Source organism: Ranitomeya imitator, chromosome 1 (genome assembly GCF_032444005.1).
Source record: "Ranitomeya imitator isolate aRanImi1 chromosome 1, aRanImi1.pri, whole genome shotgun sequence".
Taxonomy (NCBI): domain Eukaryota; kingdom Metazoa; phylum Chordata; class Amphibia; order Anura; family Dendrobatidae; genus Ranitomeya; species Ranitomeya imitator.
Window position 1 is genome coordinate 894,375,803 of NC_091282.1, and position 27,254 is coordinate 894,403,056.

Below are 27,254 nucleotides of genomic sequence, written 5' to 3' on the forward strand. Positions count from 1 at the left end.
GACATACTGATGACACACTGATAGTAAGAACAGACACACAGGTGACACACTGATAGTAAGAACACACACTGATGACACACTGATAGTAAGAACAGACATACTGATGACACACTGATAGTAAGAACAGACACACTGATGACACACCGATAGTAAGAACAGACACACTGATGACACACCGATAGTAAGAACAGACACACTGATGACACACTGATAGTAAGAACAGACACAGAGATAACACACTGATAGTAAGAACACACACTGATGACACAATGATAGTAAGAACAGACACACTGATGACACACTGATACTAAGAACAGACACACTGATGACACACCGATAGTAAGAACAGACACACTGATGACACACCGATAGTAAGAACAGACACACTGATGACACACTGATAGTAAGAACAGACACACTGATGACACACCGATAGTAAGAACAGACACACTGATGACACACTGATAGTAAGAACAGACACACTGATGACACACTGATAGTAAGAACAGACACAGAGATAACACACTGATAGTAAGAACAGACACAGAGATAACACACTGATAGTAAGAACAGACACAGAGATAACACACTGATACTAAGAACAGATACACAGGTGACACACTGATAGTAAGAACAGACACACTGATGACACACTGATAGTAAGAACAGACACAGAGATAACACACTGATAGTAAGAACACACACTGATGACACACTGATAGTAAGAACACACACAGAGATAACACACTGATAGTAAGAACAGACACAGAGATAACACACTGATAGTAAGAACAAACACACGGATGACACACTGATAGTAAGAACAGACACACAAATAGTAAGAACAGACACACAGTTGACACACTGATAGTAAGAACAGACACACAGGTGACACACTGATAGTAAGAACAGACACACAGGTGACACACTGATACTAAGAACAGACACACAGATGACACACTGATAGTAAGAACAGACACACGGATGACACATTGATAGTAAGAACAGACACACAGGTGACACACTGATAGTAAGAACAGACACACGGATGACACACTGATAGTAAGAACAGACACACGGATGACACATTGATAGTAAGAACAGACACACAGGTGACACACTGATAGTAAGAACAGACACACGGATGACACACTGATAGTAAGAACAGACACAGTGATGACACACTGATAGTAAGAACAGACACACAGGTGACACACTGATACTAAGAACAGACACACTGATGACACACTAATAGTAAGAACAGACACACAGGTGACACACTGATACTAAGAACAGACACACAGATGACACACTGATAGTAAGAACAGACACACGGATGACTCATTGATAGTAAGAACAGACACACAGGTGACACACTGATACTAAGAACAGACACACAGATGACACACTAATAGTAAGAACAGACACACAGGTGACACACTGATACTAAGAACAGACACACTGATGACACACTAATAGTAAGAACAGACACACAGGTGACACACTGATACTAAGAACAGACACACAGATGACACACTGATAGTAAGAACAGACACACGGTTGACACACTGATAGTAAGAACAGACACACTGATGACACACTGATAGTAAGAACAGACACACGGATGACACATTGATAGTAAGAACAGACACACGGTTGACACACTGAAAGTAAAAACAGACACACAGGTGACACACTGATACTAAGAACAGACACACTGATGACACACTGATAGTAAGAAGAGACACACGGATGACACATTGATAGTAAGAACAGACACACGGATGACACATTGATAGTAAGAACAGACACACAGGTGACACACTGATAGTAAGAACAGACACACAGGTGACACACTGATACTAAGAACAGACACACAGATGACACACTGATAGTAAGAACAGACACACGGATGACACATTGATAGTAAGAACAGACACAGATGACACACTGATAGTAAGAACAGACACACAGGTGACACACTGATAGTAAGAACAGACACAGAGATAACACACTGATAGTAAGAACAGACACACTGATGACACACTGACATTAAGCACAGACACACGGATGACACACTGATGACACACTGATAGTAAGAACAGACACACTGATGACACACAAATAGTAAGAACAGACACACAGGTGACACACTGATACTAAGAACAGACACACAGATGACACACTGATAGTAAGAACAGACACACAGGTGACACACTGATACTAAGAACAGACACACAGATGACACATTGATAGTAAGAACAGACACACAGGTGACACACCGATAGTAAGAACAGACAGACAGGTGACACACTGATACTAAGAAAAGACACACAGATGACACACTGATAGTAAGAACAGACACACGGATGACACACTGATACTAAGAACAGACACACAGATGACACACTGATAGTAAGAACAGACACACGGATGACACATTGATAGTAAGAACAGACACACCGGTGACGCACCGATAGTAAGAACAGACACACAGGTGACACACTGATAGTAAGAACAGGCACTGATGACACACTGATAGTAAGAACAGACACACGGATGACACATTGATAGTAAGAACAGACACACCGGTGACACACTGATAGTAAGAACAGACACACAGGTGACACACTGATAGTAAGAACAGACACACAGGTGACACACTGATAGTAAGAACAGACACACTGATGACACACTGATAGTAAGAACAGACACACGGATGACACATTGATAGTAAGAACAGACACACAGGTGACACACCGATAGTAAGAACAGACACACAGGTGACACACTGATACTAAGAACAGACACACTGATGACACACTGATAGTAAGAACAGACACACGGATGACACATTGATAGTAAGAACAGACACACAGGTGACACACTGATGGTAAGAACAGACACACTGATGACACACTAATAGTAAGAACAGACACACGAATGACACACTGATGACACACTGATAGTAAGAACAGACGCACTGATAGTAAGAACACACACTGATGACACACTGACAGTAAGAACAGACACAGATGACACACTCATAGTAAGAACAGACACACGGTTGACACACTGATAGTAAGAACAGACACTCGGATGACACACTGATAGTAAGAACAGACACACTGATGACACACTAATAGTAAGAACAGACACAAGGATGACACACTGATAGTAAGAACAGACACACAGATGTCAAACTGATAGTAAGAACAGACACACTGATGGCACACTGATAGTAAGAACAGACACACAGATGTCAAACTGATAGTAAGAACAGACACACAGATGACACTGATATTAAGAACAGACACATAGATGGCACACTGATAGTAAGAACAGACACACAGATGACACACTGATAGTAAGAACAGACACACAGATGACACACTGATAGTAAGAACAGACACACAGGTGACACACCGATAGTAAGAACAGACACACAGGTGACACACTGATACTAAGAACAGACACACTGATGACACACTGATAGTAAGAACAGACACACGGATGACACATTGATAGTAAGAACAGACACACAGGTGACACACTGATGGTAAGAACAGACACACTGATGACACACTAATAGTAAGAACAGACACACGAATGACACACTGATGACACACTGATAGTAAGAACAGACGCACTGATAGTAAGAACACACACTGATGACACACTGACAGTAAGAACAGACACAGATGACACACTCATAGTAAGAACAGACACACGGATGACACACTGATAGTAAGAACAGACACTCGGATGACACACTGATAGTAAGAACAGACACACTGATGACACACTAATAGTAAGAACAGACACAAGGATGACACACTGATAGTAAGAACAGACACACAGATGTCAAACTGATAGTAAGAACAGACACACTGATGGCACACTGATAGTAAGAACAGACACACAGATGTCAAACTGATAGTAAGAACAGACACACTGATGACACACTGATAGTAAGAACAGACACATGGATGACACTGATATTAAGAACAGACACATAGATGGCACACTGATAGTAAGAACAGACACACAGATGACACACTGATAGTAAGAACAGACACACTGATGACACACTGATAGTAAGAACAGACACATGGATGACACTGATATTAAGAACAGACACACAGGTGACACACTGATAGTAAGAACAGACACACAGATGACACACTGATAGTAAGAACAGACACACAGATGACACACAGATGACACACTGATAGTAAGAACAGACACACAGATGACACACTGATAGTAAGAACAGACACACAGATGACACACTGATGACACACTGATAGTAAGAACAGACACTGATGACACTGATAGTAAGAACAGACACACTGATGACACTGATAGTAAGAACAGACACACGGATGACACACTGATAGTAAGAACAGACACACTGATGACACACTGATAGTAAGAACAGACACATTGATGACACTGATAGTAAGCACAGACACACTGATGACACACTGATAGTAAGAACAGACACACAGATGACACACTGATGACACACTGATAGTAAGAACAGACACTGATGACACTGATAGTAAGAACAGACACACTGATGACACTGATAGTAAGCACAGACACACTGATGACACACTGATAGTAAGAACAGACACACTGATGACACACTGATAGTAAGAACAGACACATTGATGACACTGATAGTAAGCACAGACACACTGATGACACACTGATAGTAAGAACAGACACACGGATGACACACTGATAGTAAGAACAGACATACTGATGACACACTGAAAGTAAAAACAGACATACGGATGACACTGATAGTAAGAACAGACACACAGATGGCTGTTGAGAATTCTGCTTTTGGGCTCCCTTCGGTGGTTGTAGGTGGTAATGCAGTTGTCCCAGGGCTGCAGTCATGGTCAGGTGTTTCTGCTGATTACAATTCTGACTGGGGTATTTAGGTTTGCAGGATTCATTAGTCCTTGCCAGTTCTCAATGGTTCTTGGGAGGTGTTGGACCTCTGTCTGGTTTCTCCTGCTTAGCTGCCAATTCAGCAAAGATAAGTGTCTGTTTTTTTTTTCTATGGCACACATGCTGTGTGCTGGATTTTTGATTGTATTTCTGCTCTGTGTGTAGGATTCTCTGGAGTTGCAGATATACGTTCCACGTCTTCAGTTAGATGGATGAATTTTTTGTATAATCTGCTGTGGATATTTTTGGAAGGGTTTTAATACTGACCGCACAGAACTCTGTCCTATCCTTTCCTATTTTAGCTAGAGTGGCCTCTTTTGCTAAATCCTGTTTTCTGCCTACATGTGTCTTTCCTCTCCTACTCACAGTCAATATTCATGGGGGGCTGCCTATCCTTTGGGGTTCTGCTCTGAGGCAAGATAGTATTCCTATTTCCATCTATAGGGGTATTTAGTTCTCCGGCTGTGACGAGGTGTCTAGGGTTTGTTATGCACACCCCACGGCTACTTCTAGTTGCAGTGTCAGATCAGGATTTGCGGTCAGTACAGTTACCACCTACTCCAGTGAAAGTTATTCATGCAGCTCCAAGGTCACCGGATCATAACAGATGGCACACTGATAGTAAGAACAGACACACAAATGACACACTGATAGTAAGAACAGACACACTGATGACACACTGATAGTAAGAACAGACACACAGATGACACACTGATGACACACTGATAGTAAGAACAGACACACTGATGACACTGATAGTAAGAACAGACACACTGATGACACTGATAGTAAGCACAGACACACTGATGACACACTGATAGTAAGAACAGACACACAGATGACACACCGATAGTAATCACAGACACACTGATGACACACTGATAGTAAGAACAGACACACGGATGACACACTGATAGTAAGAACAGACACACTGATGACACACTGATAGTAAGAACAGACACACTGATGACACACTGATAGTAAGAACAGACACACGGATGACACACTGATAGTAAGAACAGACACACGGATGACACACTGATAGTAAGAACAGACACACTGATGACACTGATAGTAAGAACAGACACACTGATGACACTGATGATAAAACTAACACACTGATGACACCGGATGGTCACCAGATCATAACAGATGGCACACTGATAGTAAGAACAGACACACAAATGACACACTGATAGTAAGAACAGACACACTGATGACACACTGATAGTAAGAACAGACACACAGATGACACACTGATGACACACTGATAGTAAGAACAGACACACTGATGACACTGATAGTAAGAACAGACACACTGATGACACTGATAGTAAGCACAGACACACTGATGACACAATGATAGTAAGAACAGACACACAGATGACACACCGATAGTAATCACAGACACACTGATGACACACTGATAGTAAGAACAGACACACGGATGACACACTGATAGTAAGAACAGACACACTGATGACACACTGATAGTAAGAACAGACACACGGATGACACACTGATAGTAAGAACAGACACACGGATGACACACTGATAGTAAGAACAGACACACTGATGACACTGATAGTAAGAACAGACACACTGATGACACTGATGATAAAACTAACACACTGATGACACTGAGAGTAAAGGTACCGTCACACTTAGCGACGCTGCAGCGATACCGACAACGATCCGGATCGCTGCAGCGTCGCTGTTTGGTCGCTGGAGAGCTGTCACACAGACAGCTCTCCAGCGACCAACGATCCCGAGGTCCCCGGTAACCAGGGTAAACATCAGGTAACTAAGCGCAGGGCCGCGCTTAGTAACCCGATGTTTACCCTGGTTACCAGCGTAAAAAAACAAACAGTACATACTTACATTCAGCTGTCTGTCCCTTGCCGTCTGGTCCCTGCACTGACTGCTGGCCGTAAAGTGAAAGTGAAAGCACAGCACAGCGGTGAGTCACACAGCGGTGACTCACCGCTGTGGCTGTGCTCTGCTTTCACTACGGCCAGCAGTCAAGGCAGGAACCAGACGGCAAGGGACAGACAGCTGAATGTAAGTATGTACTGTTTGTTTTTTTACGCTGGTAACCAGGGTAAACAGCGGGTTACTAAGCGCGGCCCTGCGCTTAGTTACCCGATGTTTACCCTGGTTACCAGTGAAGACATCGCTGAATCGGTGTCACACACGCCGATTCAGCGATGTCTGCGGGGAGTCCAGCGACGAAATAAAGTTCTGGACTTTCTTCCCCGACCAGCGATCTCCCAGCAGGGGCCTGATCGCTGCTGCCTGTCACACTGGACGATATCGCTAGCGAGGACGCTGCAACGTCACGGATCGCTAGCGATATCGTCTAGTGTGACAGTACCTTAAGAACAGACACACTGATGACATACTGATGACACACTGATAGTAAGCTAAGACACACTGATAGTAAGAACAGACACACTAATGATACACTGACACACGAATGACACACTGATGGTAAAAATGGACACACTGATGACGTACGGTACTGTTGCACAACACTGACTGACATCAGCACTATTTTTTCACATACATGTTTAAACACTGATGTATGAATGAGGTCTTACTGAGCAGTGTAAGTGTGACTTCTATGTGAAACTAAAGCTCATATTCTCCCATGAAAATAAAAAAGCATGCACTAAGCATAAACCGGATCCATGAAAAAGTGACAGGGAATAATTTAATAATTATATCAATTTTATTTAATGGCAATAGAGAAGAACCAATAAAATATTACAATAAAATCATGTAAGTATATGAATATATCTTCAATATGTACACAAATCAAGATGCAATATCTATGAGGCAGGTCAATTTTCTAATATGTACTATATACCCCGAGTAGGAAATTTTTTATCACAGGAAAGGAAAATGTATTGCATATGCTATACAGAGATAAGAAAAAATATGTAAAATACACCCGTGTATGATAAGAAAAAATATTTTTATTTTTTTATTATCTGCCCTAATATTTACTTACACTCACATCTGCCCACATATTAGTACATATACACTTTCGCTTTATTTCTTATTAGCGGCACTATTCATTCACACCTTTGGTCACCCATGTTGTTACTGCAGTGGTGCGTGTGCGCGTCCGCCACTCTGGAGTCTGGGTCGCGGCGTCTCGGTGGCCTTGGCAACACCATGTTTTCATCATGTGTGTCCGCTCATGTGGTGCTACGTCCTGGACTTCCGGGCTGTCTGGGCGGCGCAAGCGCCGCTTACACTGCGGTCACTGACATCGGCGTTTTCATTGCTTCTGAAACGCGCGTCGGGGTGCACATTATCAAGTGTCTGGCGGTCTTGGAATATTTCCCCCATTTTTATAAGTAAGTGGCATTTTGATCGCATCTGCATACAGCACTTTTTTTTATGCACTTTTTTGTACTACATGCACTTTTTAAGCAGGTAGCATTTGAATAACTTTGCACATAGCACTTTTTGCCCCTTTTTCCAATATGAATTTTTGGGATATTATATGACTGATTATTATTATTTTTTTCTTTTCATACACAGGTGTATTTTACATATTTTTTCTTATCTCTGTATAGCATATGCAATACATTTTCCTTTCCTGTGATACAAAATTTCCTACTCGGGGTATATAGTACATAATAGAAAATTGACCTGCCCCATGGATATTGCATCTTGATCTGTGCACATATTGTATATACATATACTTACATGATTTTATTGTAATATTTTATTGGTTTTTCTCTATTGCCATTAAATAAAATTGATATAATTATTAAATTATTCCCTGTCACTTTTTCATGGATCCGGTTTATGCTTAGTGCATGCTTTTTTGTTCTCTTTTAGTGGTTTCACTATATCTCTGACACATGTGGTGACCCTGGGTTTATTAATAGGATTGGACCCACTTACTAGGGGAATAGTACTGAGCACTCCTTTATATATTGTATCTGGGTGTCATTATTGTGTTTATTTGATTCCCATGAAAATATAACATATACTGAATGGAGGCCCCGATGCTATCGCATTGGAAGGGCGGTAATGGCATGATGGGGGCAAGCTTTGCAGCATTGAGAATCTCTCCCCTCATGTGCTGTGTTTAAAAACAGTCAGTTAAATATTTTACCTGCCAAAATGAATCCTCTGTGATCCCCTGCTGTAATGTCAGTATTGTCTTTTGCTTCCTCCCCTGCCCAGGAGATGTGGTATGCTCTGTACATGGTCAGACACAGACAATTTTTAAAATGAACTTTCGTTCATGGGAAAACCCATTAATGTGACCGGCTTCCTCTGCCTGTAGACACATCGCGCATCTGCCGCCCGGATCAGCCGAATGATTCACTGCGCCTGCGTGGAATTTGCACAGGAGCAGTAAATCAGACCGCCACCATCTTTGTGCAGACAGATAGCGGCAGTCACATTAAAACTGCACATGCGCTCCTCCTGTACAAAGATGGTGGCGGTCAGTGAATCATTCGGCTGAACCCGGTGGTGGCATGTTCGCGACGGTGTTCCGCTGGTGGTACCGCGCAAGATTCTGCATTCAGCGTATACAGTATGTGTGTGTGGTGCATACAGCGTATACAGTGTGTGTGTGTGGTGCGTACGGCATATACAGTGTGTGTGTGTGTGTGTGTGGTGCGTATGGCGTATATAGTGTGTGTATGGTGCGTACGGCGTATACAGTGTGTGTGTGGTGCGACGGTGTTCCGCTGGTGGTACCGGGCAAGAGGCTGGTACCACCAGCAGTTTCCATATTGAGACACCCATCACTTGGGTTTCCCAATATGGCGGTCGGTGAACTTCCGCCGCTTGGAATTCTGGGATCCGGACACATCTGGACGGAACATGATATGAAGACATTACAAAGTAACTATATATTAAGATAACAGGTCTGCTTGGAGTCCATAAACTCAAAATCATAGCAAATTTGCAGATTTGATATTCAGCATTATGTTTGACTATTAATTTTTTTTTTATTAAAAGGGTTGTTCAGGGTTAGAAAAATATGGCTGTTTTTTTCTACAAATCAGCGCCACATTTCTCCTGTAGGTTATGTGTGGTATTACAATTCAGCACTATCCACTTCATTTCAACAAGGCTGTGTTGCAATGCCAAAAGCAATCCATGGAATTGTATAAGTGTGGTGCTCTTTGTGATAATTAGGCTAAGGTCCTGCCACAGTATTTTCTCTCATCCTAGAGAATTGGGTCGATTTATACTAATCACACTCTGTTCAGACTTTGACCAGAGTTTGACCAGAGTGTGATCATACAGTGATCTAATTTTCTCGGATGAGGAGAAGATAATAAAAATAAAATCTTCATCCTTTCCATTCTGTTAGTCTGTGAAAATCGGACTGCACTCAGTTGTCATCTGATTTTTTTCCATGGACTCATTGATCTGCATGGCTTCTACGTCTCGAATATCGGATATAAATCAAGTGTGCTGTAGTTTTTTCCTTGTACAGACTCTGTCTGAGGTATAAATCGGACATGTGCACTGCCCTATAGAATAACATTGGTCCGAGTGTGATCTGATGTTTTGTCCAGTGATGTCGTCAGCAGATTTATCAAGGGACATTGTTATATATTGTTATGCCACATGAGCCCTGCAGCCAATCAGCAGCTGCAAATGGGCTCACACTTTCTATGGACGTCCAAAGTTTGTCCAAACAAAGTAAGCAGCAGCTAATTAGCGAGCGCCGATTGACTGCAGGTCTCACGTGGCATAACAATGTCATAGAAGCCTCGGGAAACCCGGAGCTGACATTCCTGGAGCAACACTGGTATGGGAAGTGAGAATAAAATGATTTTATTTTACAAGGGGGAATATTGGATTTACACCTTGAATAAACTGGGTTTGTGTTATGTGTATTTTCAGCTGTTAAAATTGCAACTAGAATGCAGAAGAAATTCACTGCCAAGAGGGAAGAAATTGATAGGTTACAAAGCAGAGTACATTTCTTAGAAGAAGCCTTGTCTAATGCTACAAAGGTAACTTTGTTATTTCAGAATTACATGAAACATGAGTTATAAAGTTAAATTATTATATTTTTATTAGGCTCTGTTCAAGTGTCTATTTATCTTTTCCCCTTATATGTCCTGTTTAGGACATTCGTGACCACCAGAGTGGTGGTTGCTCTTGTAGGGCAACTGTCTATTCCGGCACATATGGCATAGGGACAGGGGTTGTCTTGGTTGCCCCTTGGTTAGACAGCCCCTTTAAATGTGCTGTATTATGTTATTTTTGCATAGATTCCTAATGTCTGCTGTTACTTCATTTGTCTTAGGACAAAAATGTTTTAAAAGTGGAACAAAAACAGTTAATGCAGGAATGTGTTCATGAAGCAACTGAGAGACACAAGCTCTCTGGAACCGTTGAGAGCCTCAAGATTGAGAATGATGCTCTTAAAGTCAATGCAGCAAGAACAGACGCTGCCCTGGAAAAGGTAAGTTAGTTTGAGTTTGTTTAATCAGCGGGTGATTCCCTGCATCCTCCGATAACTATTGATGGATGTGTGGACCATGGGACTTATCTAGATATAGTGGCCAAACAAGTTCATTCCTCCCTGTGCACCATGTCGCAGGGGTTGTCTAGGCATGCACTGGTTCCAGAGACATGACAGCTAGTTTTCCATGCTTTCATATTGGTCACAATGCTGAGGACTAGGGTTGAGCGAAACGGGTCGTTCATTTTCAAAAGTCGCCGACTTTTGGCAAAGTCGGGTTTCATGAAACCCGATCCGACCCCTGTGCGGGGTCGGCCATGCGGTACGCGACTTTCGCGCCAAAGTCGCGTTTCAATGACGCGAAAAGCGCCATTTCTCAGCCAATGAAGGTAAACGCAGAGTGTGGGCAGCGTGATGACATAGGTCCTGGTCCCCACCATCTTAGAGAAGGGCATTGCAGTGATTGGCTTGCTGTCTGCGGCGTCACAGGGGCTATAAAGGGGCGTTCCCGCCGACCGCCATGTTACTGCTACTGATCTGAGCTTAGGGAGAGGTTGCTGCCGCTTCGTCAGAAGCAGGGATAGCGTTAGGCAGGGTCCATTAACCACCAAACCGCTTGTGCTGTAGCGATTTCCACTGCCCAACACCACCTTCGGTGTGCAGGGACAGTGGAAGCTACATTTTTTTTTTTTCCTCAGCGCTGTAGCTCATTGGGCTGCCCTAGAAGGCTCCCTGATAGCTGCATTGCTGTGTGTACGCCGCTGTGCAAACCAACTGCTTTTTTCAAAGCACAAATCCTCTTGTTCCTTCCTTTCTGCACAGCTATCTTTTTTGTTTGTCCACACTTTTTACTTAATTTGTGCATCAGTCCACTCCTTATTGCTGCCTGCCATACCTGGCTGAGATTACTGCAGGGAGATAGTAATTGTTGGACACTCCCTGTTTTTTTTTTTTTGTTTTTTTGTGGGAGATTAAGATTGACATTTCTGCTAGAGTGCCATCCCTGTGTGTGCCATCTCTCACTCAGTGGGCCATAGAAAGCCTATTTATTTTTTTGCTTGATTTGGGTTATAAAATCTACCTGAAAAAATCACTACATCAATCAGTGGGAGAAAAATATTGGCCTCAGGGCTTGTGTGCCACTCTTGACTCCTGTGTGTGCCATCTCTCAGTCAGTGGGCCATAGAAAGCCTATTTATTTTTTTGCTTGATTTGGGTTCTAAAATCTACCTGAAAAAATCACTACATCAATCAGTGGGAGAAAAATATTGGCCTCAGGGCTTGTGTGCCACTCCTGACTCCTGTGTGCATCATCACTCACTCAGTGGGCCATAGAAAGCCCTTTTTTTTTTTTTTTTGCTTTATTTGGGTTCTAAATTCTACCTGAAAAAATCAATAAATCAATCAGTGGGAGATTAATATTGGCCTTTGGGCTTGTGTGCCAGTCCTAAGCGTGCCATCTCTCTCTCTCAGATAGTGGGCCATAGAAAGCCTATTTATTATTTTTTTATTGGGTTTATAAATTTTCCCTGGAACAAAAAAAAAAAAAGTGGGAGATTAATATTGGCCTCTGGGCTTGTGTGCCAGTCCTGAGCGTGCCATCTCTCTCACAAATAGTGGGCCATAGAAAGCCTATTTATTTATTTTTTTTTTGGTTTTATAAATTCTCCCTGAAAAAAAAAAGGGAGATTAATATTGGCCTTTGGGCTTGTGTGCCAGTCCTAAGCGTGCCATCTCTCTCTCTCAGATAGTGGGCCATAGAAAGCCTATTTATTATTTTTTTTATTGGGTTTATAAATTTTCCCTGGAACAAAAAAAAAAATGTGGGAGATTAATATTGGCATCTGGGCTTGTGTGCCAGTCCTGATCGTGCCATCTCTCTCACAAATAGTGGGCCATAGAAAGCCTATTTATTTTTTTTTTTTTTGGTTTTATAAATTCTCCCTGAAAAAAAAAAGGGAGATTAATATTGGCCTTTGGGCTTGTGTGCCAGTCCTAAGCGTGCCATCTCTCTCTCTCAGATAGTGGGCCATAGAAAGCCTATTTATTTATTTTTTTATTGGGTTTATAAATTTTCCCTGAAAAAAAAATAAAAAGTGGGAGATTAATATTGGCCTCTGGGCTTGTGTGCCAGTCCTGAGCGTGCCATCTCTCTCACAAATAGTGGGCCATAGAACGCCTATTTATGTTTTTGGTTGATTTGGGTTCTAAATTCTACCTGAAAAAATCAATAAATCAATCAGTGGGAGATAAATATTGGCCTCTGGGCTTGTGTGCCACTCCTGACTCCTGTGTGCGTCATCTCTCACTCAGTGGGCCATAGAAAGCCTTTTTTTTTTAATTGCTTTCTAAATTCTCCCTGAAAAAATCATTTTATTTTATTTGGTTTCTAAATTCTTCCTGAAAAAATCATTTTATTCTATTATTTTTTTTTCCTAAAGTCTCCCTGAAAAAAAACAAAAAACAAATCAGTGGGAGATTAATATTGCCCTTTCTGCTTGTGTGCCAGTCTTGACTCCTGGGTGTGCCATCTCTCTCTCTCTCTCCAATTGTGGGCCATAGAAAGCCTATTATTTTTTTAGCTTGATTTGGGTTCCAAAATCTACCTGAAAAAATCACTACATCAATCAGTGGGAGATAAATATTGGCCTCTGGGCTTGTGTGCCACTCCTGACTCCTGTGTGCGTCATCTCTCACTCAGTGGGCCATAGAAAGCCTTTTTTTTTATTTGTTTTCTAAATTCTCCCTGAAAAAATCATTTTATTTTATTTGGTTTCTAAATTCTTCCTGAAAAAATCATTTTATTCTATTATTTTTTTTTCCTAAAGTCTCCCTGAAAAAAAAAAAAAAACAAATCAGTGGGAGATTAATATTGCCCTTTCTGCTTGTGTGCCAGTCTTGACTCCTGGGTGTGCCATCTCTCTCTCTCTCTCCAATTGTGGGCCATAGAAAGCCTATTATTTTTTTAGCTTGATTTGGGTTCCAAAATCTACCTGAAAAAATCACTACATCAATCAGTGGGAGATAAATATTGGCCTCTGGGCTTGTGTGCCACTCCTGACTCCTGTGTGCGTCATCTCTCACTCAGTGGGCCATAGAAAGCCTTTTTTTTTAATTTGTTTTCTAAATTCTCCCTGAAAAAATCATTTTATTTTATTTGGTTTCTAAATTCTTCCTGAAAAAATCATTTTATTCTATTATTTTTTTTTCCTAAAGTCTCCCTGAAAAAAAAAACAAAAACAAATCAGTGGGAGATTAATATTGCCCTTTCTGCTTGTGTGCCAGTCTTGACTCCTGGGTGTGCCATCTCTCTCTCTCTCTCCAATTGTGGGCCATAGAAAGCCTATTATTTTTTTAGCTTGATTTGGGTTCCAAAATCTACCTGAAAAAATCACTACATCAATCAATGGGAGATAAATATTGGCCTCTGGGCTTGTGTGCCACTCCTGACTCCTGTGTGCGTCATCTCTCACTCAGTGGGCCCTAGAAAGCCTATTTTTGTTTTATTTGTTTTCTAAATTCTCCCTGAAAAAATCATTTTATTTTATTTGGTTTCTAAATTCTTCCTGAAAAAATCATTTTATTCTATTATTTTTTTTTCCTAAAGTCTCCCTGAAAAAAAAACAAAAAACAAATCAGTGGGAGATTAATATTGCCCTTTCTGCTTGTGTGCCAGTCTTGACTCCTGGGTGTGCCATCTCTCTCTCTCTCTCTCCAATTGTGGGCCATAGAAAGCCTATTTATTTATTTTTTTATTGGGTTTATAAATTTTCCCTGAAAAAAAAATAAAAAGTGGGAGATTAATATTGGCCTCTGGGCTTGTGTGCCAGTCCTGAGCGTGCCATCTCTCTCACAAATAGTGGGCCATAGAACGCCTATTTATGTTTTTGGTTGATTTGGGTTCTAAATTCTACCTGAAAAAATCAATAAATCAATCAGTGGGAGATAAATATTGGCCTCTGGGCTTGTGTGCCACTCCTGACTCCTGTGTGCGTCATCTCTCACTCAGTGGGCCATAGAAAGCCTTTTTTTTTAATTGCTTTCTAAATTCTCCCTGAAAAAATCATTTTATTTTATTTGGTTTCTAAATTCTTCCTGAAAAAATCATTTTATTCTATTATTTTTTTTTCCTAAAGTCTCCCTGAAAAAAAACAAAAAACAAATCAGTGGGAGATTAATATTGCCCTTTCTGCTTGTGTGCCAGTCTTGACTCCTGGGTGTGCCATCTTTCTCTCTCTCTCCAATTGTGGGCCATAGAAAGCCTATTATTTTTTTAGCTTGATTTGGGTTCCAAAATCTACCTGAAAAAATCACTACATCAATCAGTGGGAGATAAATATTGGCCTCTGGGCTTGTGTGCCACTCCTGACTCCTGTGTGCGTCATCTCTCACTCAGTGGGCCATAGAAAGCCTTTTTTTTTATTTGTTTTCTAAATTCTCCCTGAAAAAATCATTTTATTTTATTTGGTTTCTAAATTCTTCCTGAAAAAATCATTTTATTCTATTATTTTTTTTTCCTAAAGTCTCCCTGAAAAAAAAAACAAAAACAAATCAGTGGGAGATTAATATTGCCCTTTCTGCTTGTGTGCCAGTCTTGACTCCTGGGTGTGCCATCTCTCTCTCTCTCTCCAATTGTGGGCCATAGAAAGCCTATTATTTTTTTAGCTTGATTTGGGTTCCAAAATCTACCTGAAAAAATCACTACATCAATCAATGGGAGATAAATATTGGCCTCTGGGCTTGTGTGCCACTCCTGACTCCTGTGTGCGTCATCTCTCACTCAGTGGGCCCTAGAAAGCCTATTTTTGTTTTATTTGTTTTCTAAATTCTCCCTGAAAAAATCATTTTATTTTATTTGGTTTCTAAATTCTTCCTGAAAAAATCATTTTATTCTATTATTTTTTTTTCCTAAAGTCTCCCTGAAAAAAAAACAAAAAACAAATCAGTGGGAGATTAATATTGCCCTTTCTGCTTGTGTGCCAGTCTTGACTCCTGGGTGTGCCATCTCTCTCTCTCTCTCTCCAATTGTGGGCCATAGAAAGCCTATTATTTTTTTAGCTTGATTTGGGTTCCAAAATCTACCTGAAAAAATCACTACATCAATCAGTGGGAGATAAATATTGGCCTCTGGGCTTGTGTGCCACTCCTGACTCCTGTGTGCGTCATCTCTCACTCAGTGGGCCCTAGAAAGCCTATTTTTGTTTTATTTGTTTTCTAAATTCTCCCTGAAAAAATCATTTTATTTTATTTGGTTTCTAAATTCTTCCTGAAAAAATCATTTTATTCTATTATTTTTTTTTCCTAAAGTCTCCCTGAAAAAAAAACAAAAAACAAATCAGTGGGAGATTAATATTGCCCTTTCTGCTTGTGTGCCAGTCTTGACTCCTGGGTGTGCCATCTCTCTCTCTCTCTCTCCAATTGTGGGCCATAGAAAGCCTATTATTTTTTTAGCTTGATTTGGGTTCCAAAATCTACCTGAAAAAATCACTACATCAATCAGTGGGAGATAAATATTGGCCTCTGGGCTTGTGTGCCACTCCTGACTCCTGTGTGCATCATCTCTCACTCAGTGGGCCATAGAAAGCCTTTTTTTGTTTTATTTGTTTTCTAAATTCTCCCTGAAAAAATCATTTTATTTTATTTGGTTTCTAAATTCTTCCTGAAAAAATCATTTTATTCTATTATTTTTTTTTCCTAAAGTCTCCCTGAAAAAAAAACAAAAAACAAATCAGTGGGAGATTAATATTTACATTTGTGCTTCAGTGACAGTCCTGCGTGTGTGGCATCTCTCTCATTTGTTGCCACCAACAACAGAGTGTGTAACATTGTGCCTGATTTTCGTTGTGGTCTCACTCACCTGTAAAGGGGTAGCTAAATCATACTGAAGTTATAGCTCACCGTGTAAGTTGTGTGACAGCAACAAATACCGTTAGTTTGTTTACGTTTTTAAAACAATGAGGAAGTCTGGTGGAAGAGGTCGTGGCCGGGGGCGTTCATTGTCAGCTGGTAATGAGGGTAGTGGTAGTGGTGGAGCATCAGCTGGTCGTGGGAAAAAAAATATTGCACCTAAGTCTGGAGCTGTGGAGCCAGGTTCGTCGTCTGGCTACACAAGGCCTCGAACGCTCCCTTTTCTGGGAGTAGGAAAACCGCTTTTAAAGCCGGAGCAGCAAGAGCAAGTTTTGGCTTATCTTGCTGACTCAGCCTCTAGCTCTTTTGCCTCCTCTCGTGAAACTGGTAAATGTCAAAGCAGCGCGTCGTTAGTGGATGTTCACGGTCAGGGACAAGTCGCTTCCTTGTCCTCTTCAGCAAAAACAACAACAGAGAAGAATGCAGCAGGCGACACAACGGGTTACTCCATGGAGCTCTTTACACATACCGTCCCTAGCTTAGAAAGTGAAGCAGTTAACAGTCCATGCCCATTACAAGTTGAATCTGACATGGAGTGCACTGATGCACAGCCACAGCCAGACTACTATGCTGGTCCCTTGACTCAGACGACAACATTGCCCTCGCAGGGTAATGATCAAGAATCAGACCCTGATGAGACTATGTTGCCCCATCACGAACGCTATACCACCGACCGACACGGTGACACAGACGAAGTTGCACACGAGCTACAAGAAGAGGTAATAGATGACCAAGTTCTTGACCCCGATTGGCAGCCATTGGGGGAACAGGGTGCAGGCGGCAGCAGTTCTGAAGCGGAGGAGGAGGGGCCGCAGCAGGCATCAACATCGCAACAGGTTCCATCTGCCGGGCCCGTATCTTGCCCAAAACGCGTGGCAAAGCCAAAACCTGTTGGAGGACAGCGTGGCCATCCGGTTAAAGCTCAGTCTGCAATGCCTGAAAAGGTATCCGATGCTAGAAAGAGTGCAGTCTGGCATTTTTTTAAACAACATCCAATTGATCAGCGCAAAGTCATCTGTCAAAAATGTTCAACTACCTTAAGCAGAGGACAGAATCTGAAAATTCTCAATACAAGTTGCATGCATAGACATTTAACCACCATGCATTTGCAAGCCTGGACTAACTACCAAACGTCCCTTAAGGTTGTAGCACCCTCGGCCAATGAAGCTAGTCAGCAACGCAACATCCCTTCCGGCAGTGTAGGGCCACCATTTTCCGCACCACCTGCAGTATCTGTGCAGGTTTCTTTGCCAGGCCAAAGCAGTCAGGGTCAGGGAATCACCAGTTTCGTAGTAGGAAACACTGCATCTAGGGCACCGGCGGCAACAATACCATCTCCCACCGTCTCTCAGTCTGCCATGTCCACCGGCACCCCCGCTAGTTCCACGATCTCCAGCTCTCCAGTCCAGCTCACCCTACATGAGACTATGGTTAGAAAAAGGAAGTACTTAGCCTCGCATCCGCGTACACAGGGTTTGAACGCCCACATAGCTAGACTAATCTCGTTAGAGATGATGCCCTACCGGTTAGTTGAAAGCGAAGCTTTCAAAGCCCTGATGGACTACGCTGTACCACGCTACGAGCTACCCAGTCGACACTTTTTTTCCAGAAAAGCCATCCCAGCCCTCCACCAGCATGTTAAAGAGCGCATCGTCCATGCACTCAGGCAATCTGTGAGCACAAAGGTGCACCTGACAACAGATGCATGGACCAGTAGGCATGGCCAGGGACGTTACGTGTCCATCACGGCACACTGGTTAAATGTGGTGGATGCAGGGTCCACAGGGGACAGCAAGTTTGGGACAGTTCTGCCTAGCCCACGGTCTAGGCAACAGTTGGCTGTAGCCGTTCGCACCCCCTCCTCCTCCTCTTCGTCCTCCTGCAGAAGCGAGAGCTCGTCCACAGACCGCAGTCGCACAACCACTCCATCCGCAGCTGCCACTGTTGCACACCAGGTCTCCCATTATGGGGCAGCTACTGGCAAACGTCAGCAGGCTGTATTGGCTATGAAGTGTTTGGGCGACAACAGACACACCGCGGAAGTTCTGTCCGAGTTCTTGCAGAAAGAAACGCAGTCGTGGCTGGGCACTGTAGATCTTGAGGCCGGCAAGGTAGTGAGTGATAACGGAAAGAATTTCATGGCTGCCATCTCCCTTTCCCAACTGAAACACATTCCTTGCCTGGCTCACACCTTAAACCTGGTGGTGCAGTGCTTCCTGAAAAGTTATCCGGGGTTATCCGACCTGCTCCTCAAAGTGCGTGGACTTTGCTCACATATCCGCCGTTCGCCCGTACACTCCAGCCGTATGCAGACCTATCAGCGTTCTTTGAACCTTCCCCAGCATCGCCTAATCATAGACGTTGCAACAAGGTGGAACTCAACACTGCACATGCTTCAGAGACTGTGCGAACAGAGGCGGGCTGTTATGTTTTTGTGGGAGGATACACATACACGGGCAGGCAGTAGGATGGCAGACATGGAGTTGTCAGGTGTGCAGTGGTCGAAGATTCAAGACATGTGTCAAGTCCTTCAGTGTTTTGAGGAATGCACACGGCTGGTTAGTGCAGACAACGCCATAATAAGCATGAGCATCCCCCTAATGCGTCTGCTGATGCAAAGTTTGACGCACATAAAGGATCAGGCGTCTGCAGCTGAGGAAGAGGAAAGCCTTGATGACAGTCAGCCATTGTCTGGCCAGGGCAGTGTACAGGACGAGTTAGCGGGCGAAGAGGAGGAGGAGGACGAGGAGGATGATGGGGATGATTATATTTTTAATGAGGAAGCTTTTCCGGGGCCACTGGAAATTGGTGGCGCGGCAAGGCCGGGTTCTGGTTTTTGTAGGGACACAAGTGACGTGGATTTGCCTGAAACTGCCCCTCAACCAAGCACAACCGCAGATTTGAGAACTGGAACTTTGGCCCACATGGCGGATTATGCCTTACGTATCCTCAAAAGGGACACACGCATAACTAAAATGATGAACAATGACGATTACTGGTTGGCCTGCCTCCTTGATCCTCGCTATAAAGGCAAATTGCAAAATATAATGCCACATGAGAACTTGGAACTAATATTAGCAACCAAACAATCAACTCTTGTTGACCGTTTGCTTCTGGCATTCCCTGCACACAGCGCCCGTGATCGTTCTCACACGAGCTGCAGGGGCCAGCAGACCAGAGGAGTTAGAGGGGCAGAAATCAGAAGTGGCGTTGGCCAGAGGGGTTTTCTGACCAGGTTGTGGAGTGATTTTGCTATGACCGCAGACAGGACAGGAACTGCAGCATCAATTCAAAGTGACAGGAGACAACATTTGTCCAGTATGGTTACAAACTATTTTTCATCCCTTATCGATGTTCTCCCTCAACCGTCATTCCCATTTGATTACTGGGCATCAAAATTAGACACCTGGCCAGAATTGGCAGAATATGCATTGCAGGAGCTTGCTTGCACGGCAGCTAGTGTCCTATCAGAAAGAGTATTCAGTGCTGCAGGTTCAATACTAACAGAAAAAAGGACTCGTCTGGCTACCCAAAATGTAGATGATCTAACCTTCATTAAAATGAACCACAACTGGATTTCGAAATCTTTTGCCCCACTTTGCCCGGCCGACACCTAGCTTTCCTATGAAAAGGTCTTGCCTGTGGACTATTCTGAATGCCTTTTCCAATCTCGTAATTTTCTGCACCTGATTGTCCAGCATACGACATGTTTACACCTCACTAAATGGCCAAACTCCCCACACGGGGCCGTGGTATCGACACTTGGCGACAGCACCCGTGAGAGTGCTGTTTGTCTGAAGAGGTGGGTGTGCCCGCTTTTGGTCGACGGCACTGCCACTGGGTCCCTCCTAGTACAATAAAGTGTCTCTGGCGGTGGTGGTGCGCACCCAACGTCAGACATACCGTTGTAATATGAGGGGCCCTGGGCCTGTACCGCCGGCCACAAGACAGTTCCCCCCCCCCAAGCTCAAACAGTGCTCTACCACTTGCAAAATTATCTCACAGCTCCACCAATGTTTAGTCTATGCGCTGACATCCTTCAATGCCTGCCACTGACAATACCATTGTATTGACATTTTTGTTATGTTAGGCCTTCGAAGCCTGTCTGCGGTCACTCCTTCCACTAGGCCTCCACTGACCACACCACTGCTGCCCGTGTACCCCTGGAACCAATTTAAAATTGCCTACAGCCATGTGTTATTATTTTAGGCCTTCGATGCCTGTCTGCGGTCACTCCTTCCACTAGGCCTCCACTGACCACACCACTGCTGCCCGTGGACCCCTGGAACCTATTTTTAATTGCATAGAGCATCTTTTTTTTAATAGTAGGCGTACAAAGTCTGTCTGCGGTCCACTATTGAAATTGTCCTCCACTGCCCAGAGCACTGCTGCTTGTGTACCCCTGTAACTTTTTTAAGCTGCAGTGAGCCACATTTTTGGGTTAAGTCCTACTACCTTTGTCTGTCTGCGCCACTCAATTCAGCTGTGTTCCTTTGAAAAAAGCTGAGCGTCAATAGTCTTGTTTTCAGCCTCTAGGAATTTTAAAACTGCATTGGGGGTACAACTTTGGTAGGGCCTACTAATGGTGTCTGCCTCCCCAAGGTGTGCCCCAGGTTTCCTCGCCATTGCTTCGATCTTAATGCTCTCGTTTAGTAATTGTTGGAAACTACACTGCATTAGGCCTACAAATTGGGTATGGGGTGTAGAGAGATGGTGTGTTCCACTCCAAGGTGTGCCCCAGGTTTCCTCGCCATTGCTTCGATCTTAATGCTCTCGTTTAGTAGTTGTTGGAAACTACACTGCATTAGGCCTACAAATTGGGTATGGGGTGTAGAGAGATGGTGTGTTCCACTCCAAGGTGTTCTCCAGGTTGCCTTTCCTGAGCTTCGATCTTCCGGCTCTCGTTTAGTAGTTCTTGGAAACTACACTGCATTAGGCCTACAAATTGGGTATGGGGTGTAGAGAGATGGTGTGTTCCACTCCAAGGTGTTCTCCAGGTTGCCTTTCCTGAGCTTCGATCTTCCGGCTCTCGTTTAGTAGTTGTTGGAAACTACGCTGCATTAGGCCTACAAATTGGGTATGGGGTGTAGAGAGATGGTGTGTTCCACTCCAAGGTGTTCCCCAGGTTTCCTCGCCAATGCTTCGATCTTCATGCTCTCGTTTAGTAGTTGTTGGAAACTACACTGCATTAGGCCTACAAATTGGGTATGGGGTGTAGAGAGATGGTGTGTTCCACTCCAAGGTGTTCTCCAGTTTGCCTTTCCTGAGCTTCGATCTTCCGGCTCTCGTTTAGTAGTTGTTGGAAACTACGCTGCATTAGGCCTACAAATTGGGTTTGGGGTGTAGAGAGATGGTGTGTTCCACTCCAAGGTGTTCTCCAGGTTGCCTTTCCTGAGCTTCGATCTTCCGGCTCTCGTTTAGTAGTTGTTGGAAACTACACTGCATTAGGCCTACAAATTGGGTATGGGGTGTAGAGAGATGGTGTGTTCCACTCCAAGGTGTTCTCCAGGTTGCCTTTCCTGAGCTTCGATCTTCCGGCTCTCGTTTAGTAGTTCTTGGAAACTACACTGCATTAGGCCTACAAATTGGGTATGGGGTGTAGAGAGATGGTGTGTTCCACTCCAAGGTGTTCTCCAGGTTGCCTTTCCTGAGCTTCGATCTTCCAGCTCTCGTTTAGTAGTTGTTGGAAACTACGCTGCATTAGGCCTACAAATTGGGTATGGGGTGTAGAGAGATGGTGTGTTCCACTCCAAGGTGTTCCCCAGGTTTCCTCGCCAATGCTTCGATCTTCATGCTCTCGTTTAGTAGTTGTTGGAAACTACACTGCATTAGGCCTACAAATTGGGTATGGGGTGTAGAGAGATGGTGTGTTCCACTCCAAGGTGTTCTCCAGGTTGCCTTTCCTGAGCTTCGATTTTCCGGCTCTCGTTTAGTAGTTCTTGGAAACTACACTGCATTAGGCCTACAAATTGGGTATGGGGTGTAGAGAGATGGTGTGTTCCACTCCAAGGTGTTCTCCAGGTTGCCTTTCCTGAGCTTCGATCTTCCGGCTCTCGTTTAGTAGTTGTTGGAAACTACGCTGCATTAGGCCTACAAATTGGTTATGGGGTGTAGAGAGATGGTGTGTTCCACTCCAAGGTGTTCTCCAGGTTGCCTTTCCTGAGCTTCGATCTTCCGGCTCTCGTTTAGTAGTTGTTGGAAACTACGCTGCATTAGGCCTACAAATTGGGTATGGGGTGTAGAGAGATAGTGTGTTCCACTCCAAGGTGTTCCCCAGGTTTCCTCGCCAATGCTTCGATCTTCATGCTCTCGTTTAGTAGTTGTTGGAAACTACACTGCATTAGGCCTACAAATTGGGTATGGGGTGTAGAGAGATGGTGTGTTCCACTCCAAGGTGTTCTCCAGGTTGCCTTTCCTGAGCTTCGATCTTCCGGCTCTCGTTTAGTAGTTGTTGGAAACTACGCTGCATTAGGCCTACAAATTGGGTATGGGGTGTAGAGAGATGGTGTGTTCCACTCCAAGGTGTTCCCCAGGTTTCCTCGCCAATGCTTCGATCTTCATGCTCTCGTTTAGTAGTTGTTGGAAACTACACTGCATTAGGCCTACAAATTGGGTATGGGGTGTAGAGAGATGGTGTGTTCCACTCCAAGGTGTTCTCCAGGTTGCCTTTCCTGAGCTTCGATCTTCCGGCTCTCGTTTAGTAGTTCTTGGAAACTACACTGCATTAGGCCTACAAATTGGGTATGGGGTGTAGAGAGATGGTGTGTTCCACTCCAAGGTGTTCTCCAGGTTGCCTTTCCTGAGCTTCGATCTTCCGGCTCTCGTTTAGTAGTTGTTGGAAACTACGCTGCATTAGGCCTACAAATTGGGTATGGGGTGTAGAGAGATGGTGTGTTACACTCCAAGGTGTTCTCCAGGTTGCCTTTCCTGAACTTCTATCTTCAGGCTCTCATTAAATTGTGGTTAAATGGAACAACTGCATTTGGCGTACTAGTTGGTTTGGGGCCTACTATCGGTGTCTGCCACTCCTTGCTGTTCTCCTGGTTTCCTGTCCTGAAATTCCATTTTCAGGCTCTCGTTAAGTAGTTGTTAATGTTAGACTGCATTTGGCCTACTAGTTGGGTTGGGGCCTACTATCGGTGTCTGCCACTCCTTGCTGTTCTCCTCAACTGAACAAAGCTGGGCCGCCTGTTTACTACGGTTGCCAATTTTGAACTGCATGTCGACTACTTACTGATTTGGGCCTACTCTCTGTGTCAGCCTCTCATTCCAGTTGTCCTCCACTGCAATGCCCCCTGGTTAGTCCTGTGTTACCAATTTTGAACTGCATTTAGCCCACTTTATTCTTTGGGCCTATATCTGTGTTTCCTCCTCATCCTGCCCATTGCCCAGCCAGTGATAGATGAGTCTGCTGGTACATTGACCCATAACGCAAAATTCCCCGTGCACGCTACACAGCAAGATTGTGACCCTGCTGAAAGTCAGGTTCCTCTTCCCGCATACCATACCACCTTACACGGGGACAAAGAGGAAGGTGCAGATGAAAGTGCAGGTTCCTTCATCAGGTGGGGGGAGGAATACTAGTTGGCGACGTCACTGGCACAGGGCCTCTCATAGTACGCAAAAGTGTTGCTGCCGGTGGGAGGCGCCCCCGCCGTGCAAACACACCGCTGTACTTTGAGGGGCCCTGTGCCAGTGCCAATGCCAACGAGTGGGCCCCCCCTGCTTGCTCAGGATCACAGCACTTGCAAAGTTGAAATACTTACCTCTCCCTGCTCCACTGCCGTGACGTGGTCCAGATTTACTGGGCCCACTAATTACTTGAACCAGCCCTACCCCCCACAACTTTAGCCAAATGACCCCCAATTTCAAATGCCTTCCAATTATTATAAGGTAAATTACGATTGATAAGCTTCTTTAACAAGAATGGATGTTTTTGCCATTAAAATGGGCAGTGTAGGTGTTTTCCTGGCCTCCACTCACTGCCAACTATGCTCCCCCATTGACTTGCATTGGGTTTCGTGTTTTGGGCGATACCCGACTTTTCGCGATAATCGGCCGATTCCACTCGACTCGACTTCTAAGATAGTCGGGTTTCGCGAAACACGGCTCGACTCTAAAAAGGTCAAGGTCGCTCAACCCTACTGAGGACTAGAGAGAATCCATTTAATTTGTGGAAACTGTAAGAAGTCATCCTGCCTGCAGGGAATAATATTTCTTCACAACGATTTCAACACCTAGTAGAAGCTAGTCAATGAGAGTTGCTATAGTTCTGAAATTCAGAGAAGCTCCTATGCACTGCTGGATGGGGTGTTTTAATGATGTAACGTCTGCCTGAGGCCACAAACTCAAAATGCTGCCTCAGAAAAACTTGGCACAAGCCACAAAAAAGAAAAAAGAAAGGGATCCGCACCACCGTAGCTGAAACACAATGAACAGTCCAAATCCTGGACCTAACGCTGGTCTGCTGCAGATGTCGGGTGGTAAAGCCGCAAAAGCATAAGCGTGTGCATATGAAATATGAAGAAAATACGGCAGCACTCACCAATCTTCTGTGCAGGTAACTTTATTAGTGCAACAATGTCATGGCACGGGGGTGTATTCCAAAGGAATGTGAGGGCTGAACGACGGCCGTTTCGCACCTGGCCGGTGCTTCCACGGGTTCAATCAGTGGACGGACGTGACGCCTTAAGAAGAGCACGGATCCCCGCACCTCCCTCCGGCCTCCCTCCGCCCACTGATCATACAAACATAAAAACACAATAAAATTAGCTGTAAAAACAGCGACGTTAAAAAACATACACATGTAGCAAAAGGCTTATACGGATACAAGATAATGAACAGAGAAAAAAAACCAGAGAAAAAAAAAAAAAAACACATGTCACCTCCATCTGAATATGCTGACTTACAATAAAGATTAACACATAACCAGCGGACAGTCTATACCTAAAAGTCGTAATAACCCTACCTATCTACCGCTTCTGAAAAAGTGATAATTCCGCCGCCAAACCAGCGTAACGTACACCATATTTACTTGCTCTGCGGTTTATTAGCCGATCTTATCGACAAAATGGTGGGATACAAGCTTATCCAACAAAACCAAAAGAGAATTTATCCATAATGATATATCCATAATAATATACACCATGGTCCCTATCTTCTATCCCCCCCATGGTCCGAATGGGACCTGACCGGCCCAATATCTAACCAAATATCGGGGAGGCTACAATGCATAGGGGCCCACACCTACGGTATATTAAACCCATACTTAGAAGGGACCGACATACTCACGGGCTCTGTATGACTCATAAGAAGATTGCCATATCTATTTTTTCATTGAGTCCTGCGGGACCCGTAGCACCTGTCCGCAAAATCCATTCGGATTCGCGTCTCAATAGGAGATTATGGTGGTCACCCCCTCTTGCAGGCATTTTAACCTGTTCTATACTGGCAAAAGTCATAACTGCTGCATTACCACCGTGCAGTTCGTGTATATGGCTGATAAGCCTAGGTACTCCTTTACCTGTAGTAATAGACCTACAATGTTCTCTGAAACGTATGTGCAGACCCCTGATAGTTTTGCCTATATAAAATCTACCGCATGGACACCAAATCACGTATACAACGTTTTTAGTTTGGCATGTAATGAGCTGCATAACCTTATGCTCCACTGGTCCAACCTTGATAATTCTATTGGTGACATGTTGTCTACAATGTGAACAATGTCCACATCGATAGTTACCCAGGGGTGTGGCCTGCTCTAACCAATTCCTAGCCCTATTGTCCGTGATACGATTCTGAACTAAAACGTCCCTAATTCGGGTACTCCTTCTGTTAGAAATTAGGGGCCCCCTAGCTACCACTTCAGCCAAAGTACTCTCCCCTTCCAACAGGTGCCAGTTATTCCTGATGGCTGCCCTGA

The 27,254-nt window shown here is 43.8% G+C and overlaps 1 protein-coding gene across 1 annotated transcript in view; it reads left to right on the forward strand.

The window, feature by feature from the left end:
• Positions 1-27,254, forward strand: part of CCDC158 (coiled-coil domain containing 158) — a 193,180-nt gene that overhangs the window by 43,345 nt on the left and 122,581 nt on the right. The window contains exons 15-16 of the mRNA XM_069743236.1: positions 10,858-10,970; positions 11,267-11,425. Of these exons, the coding sequence (XP_069599337.1) occupies positions 10,858-10,970; positions 11,267-11,425 (272 nt within the window). The remainder of the gene's footprint in view (positions 1-10,857; positions 10,971-11,266; positions 11,426-27,254) is intronic.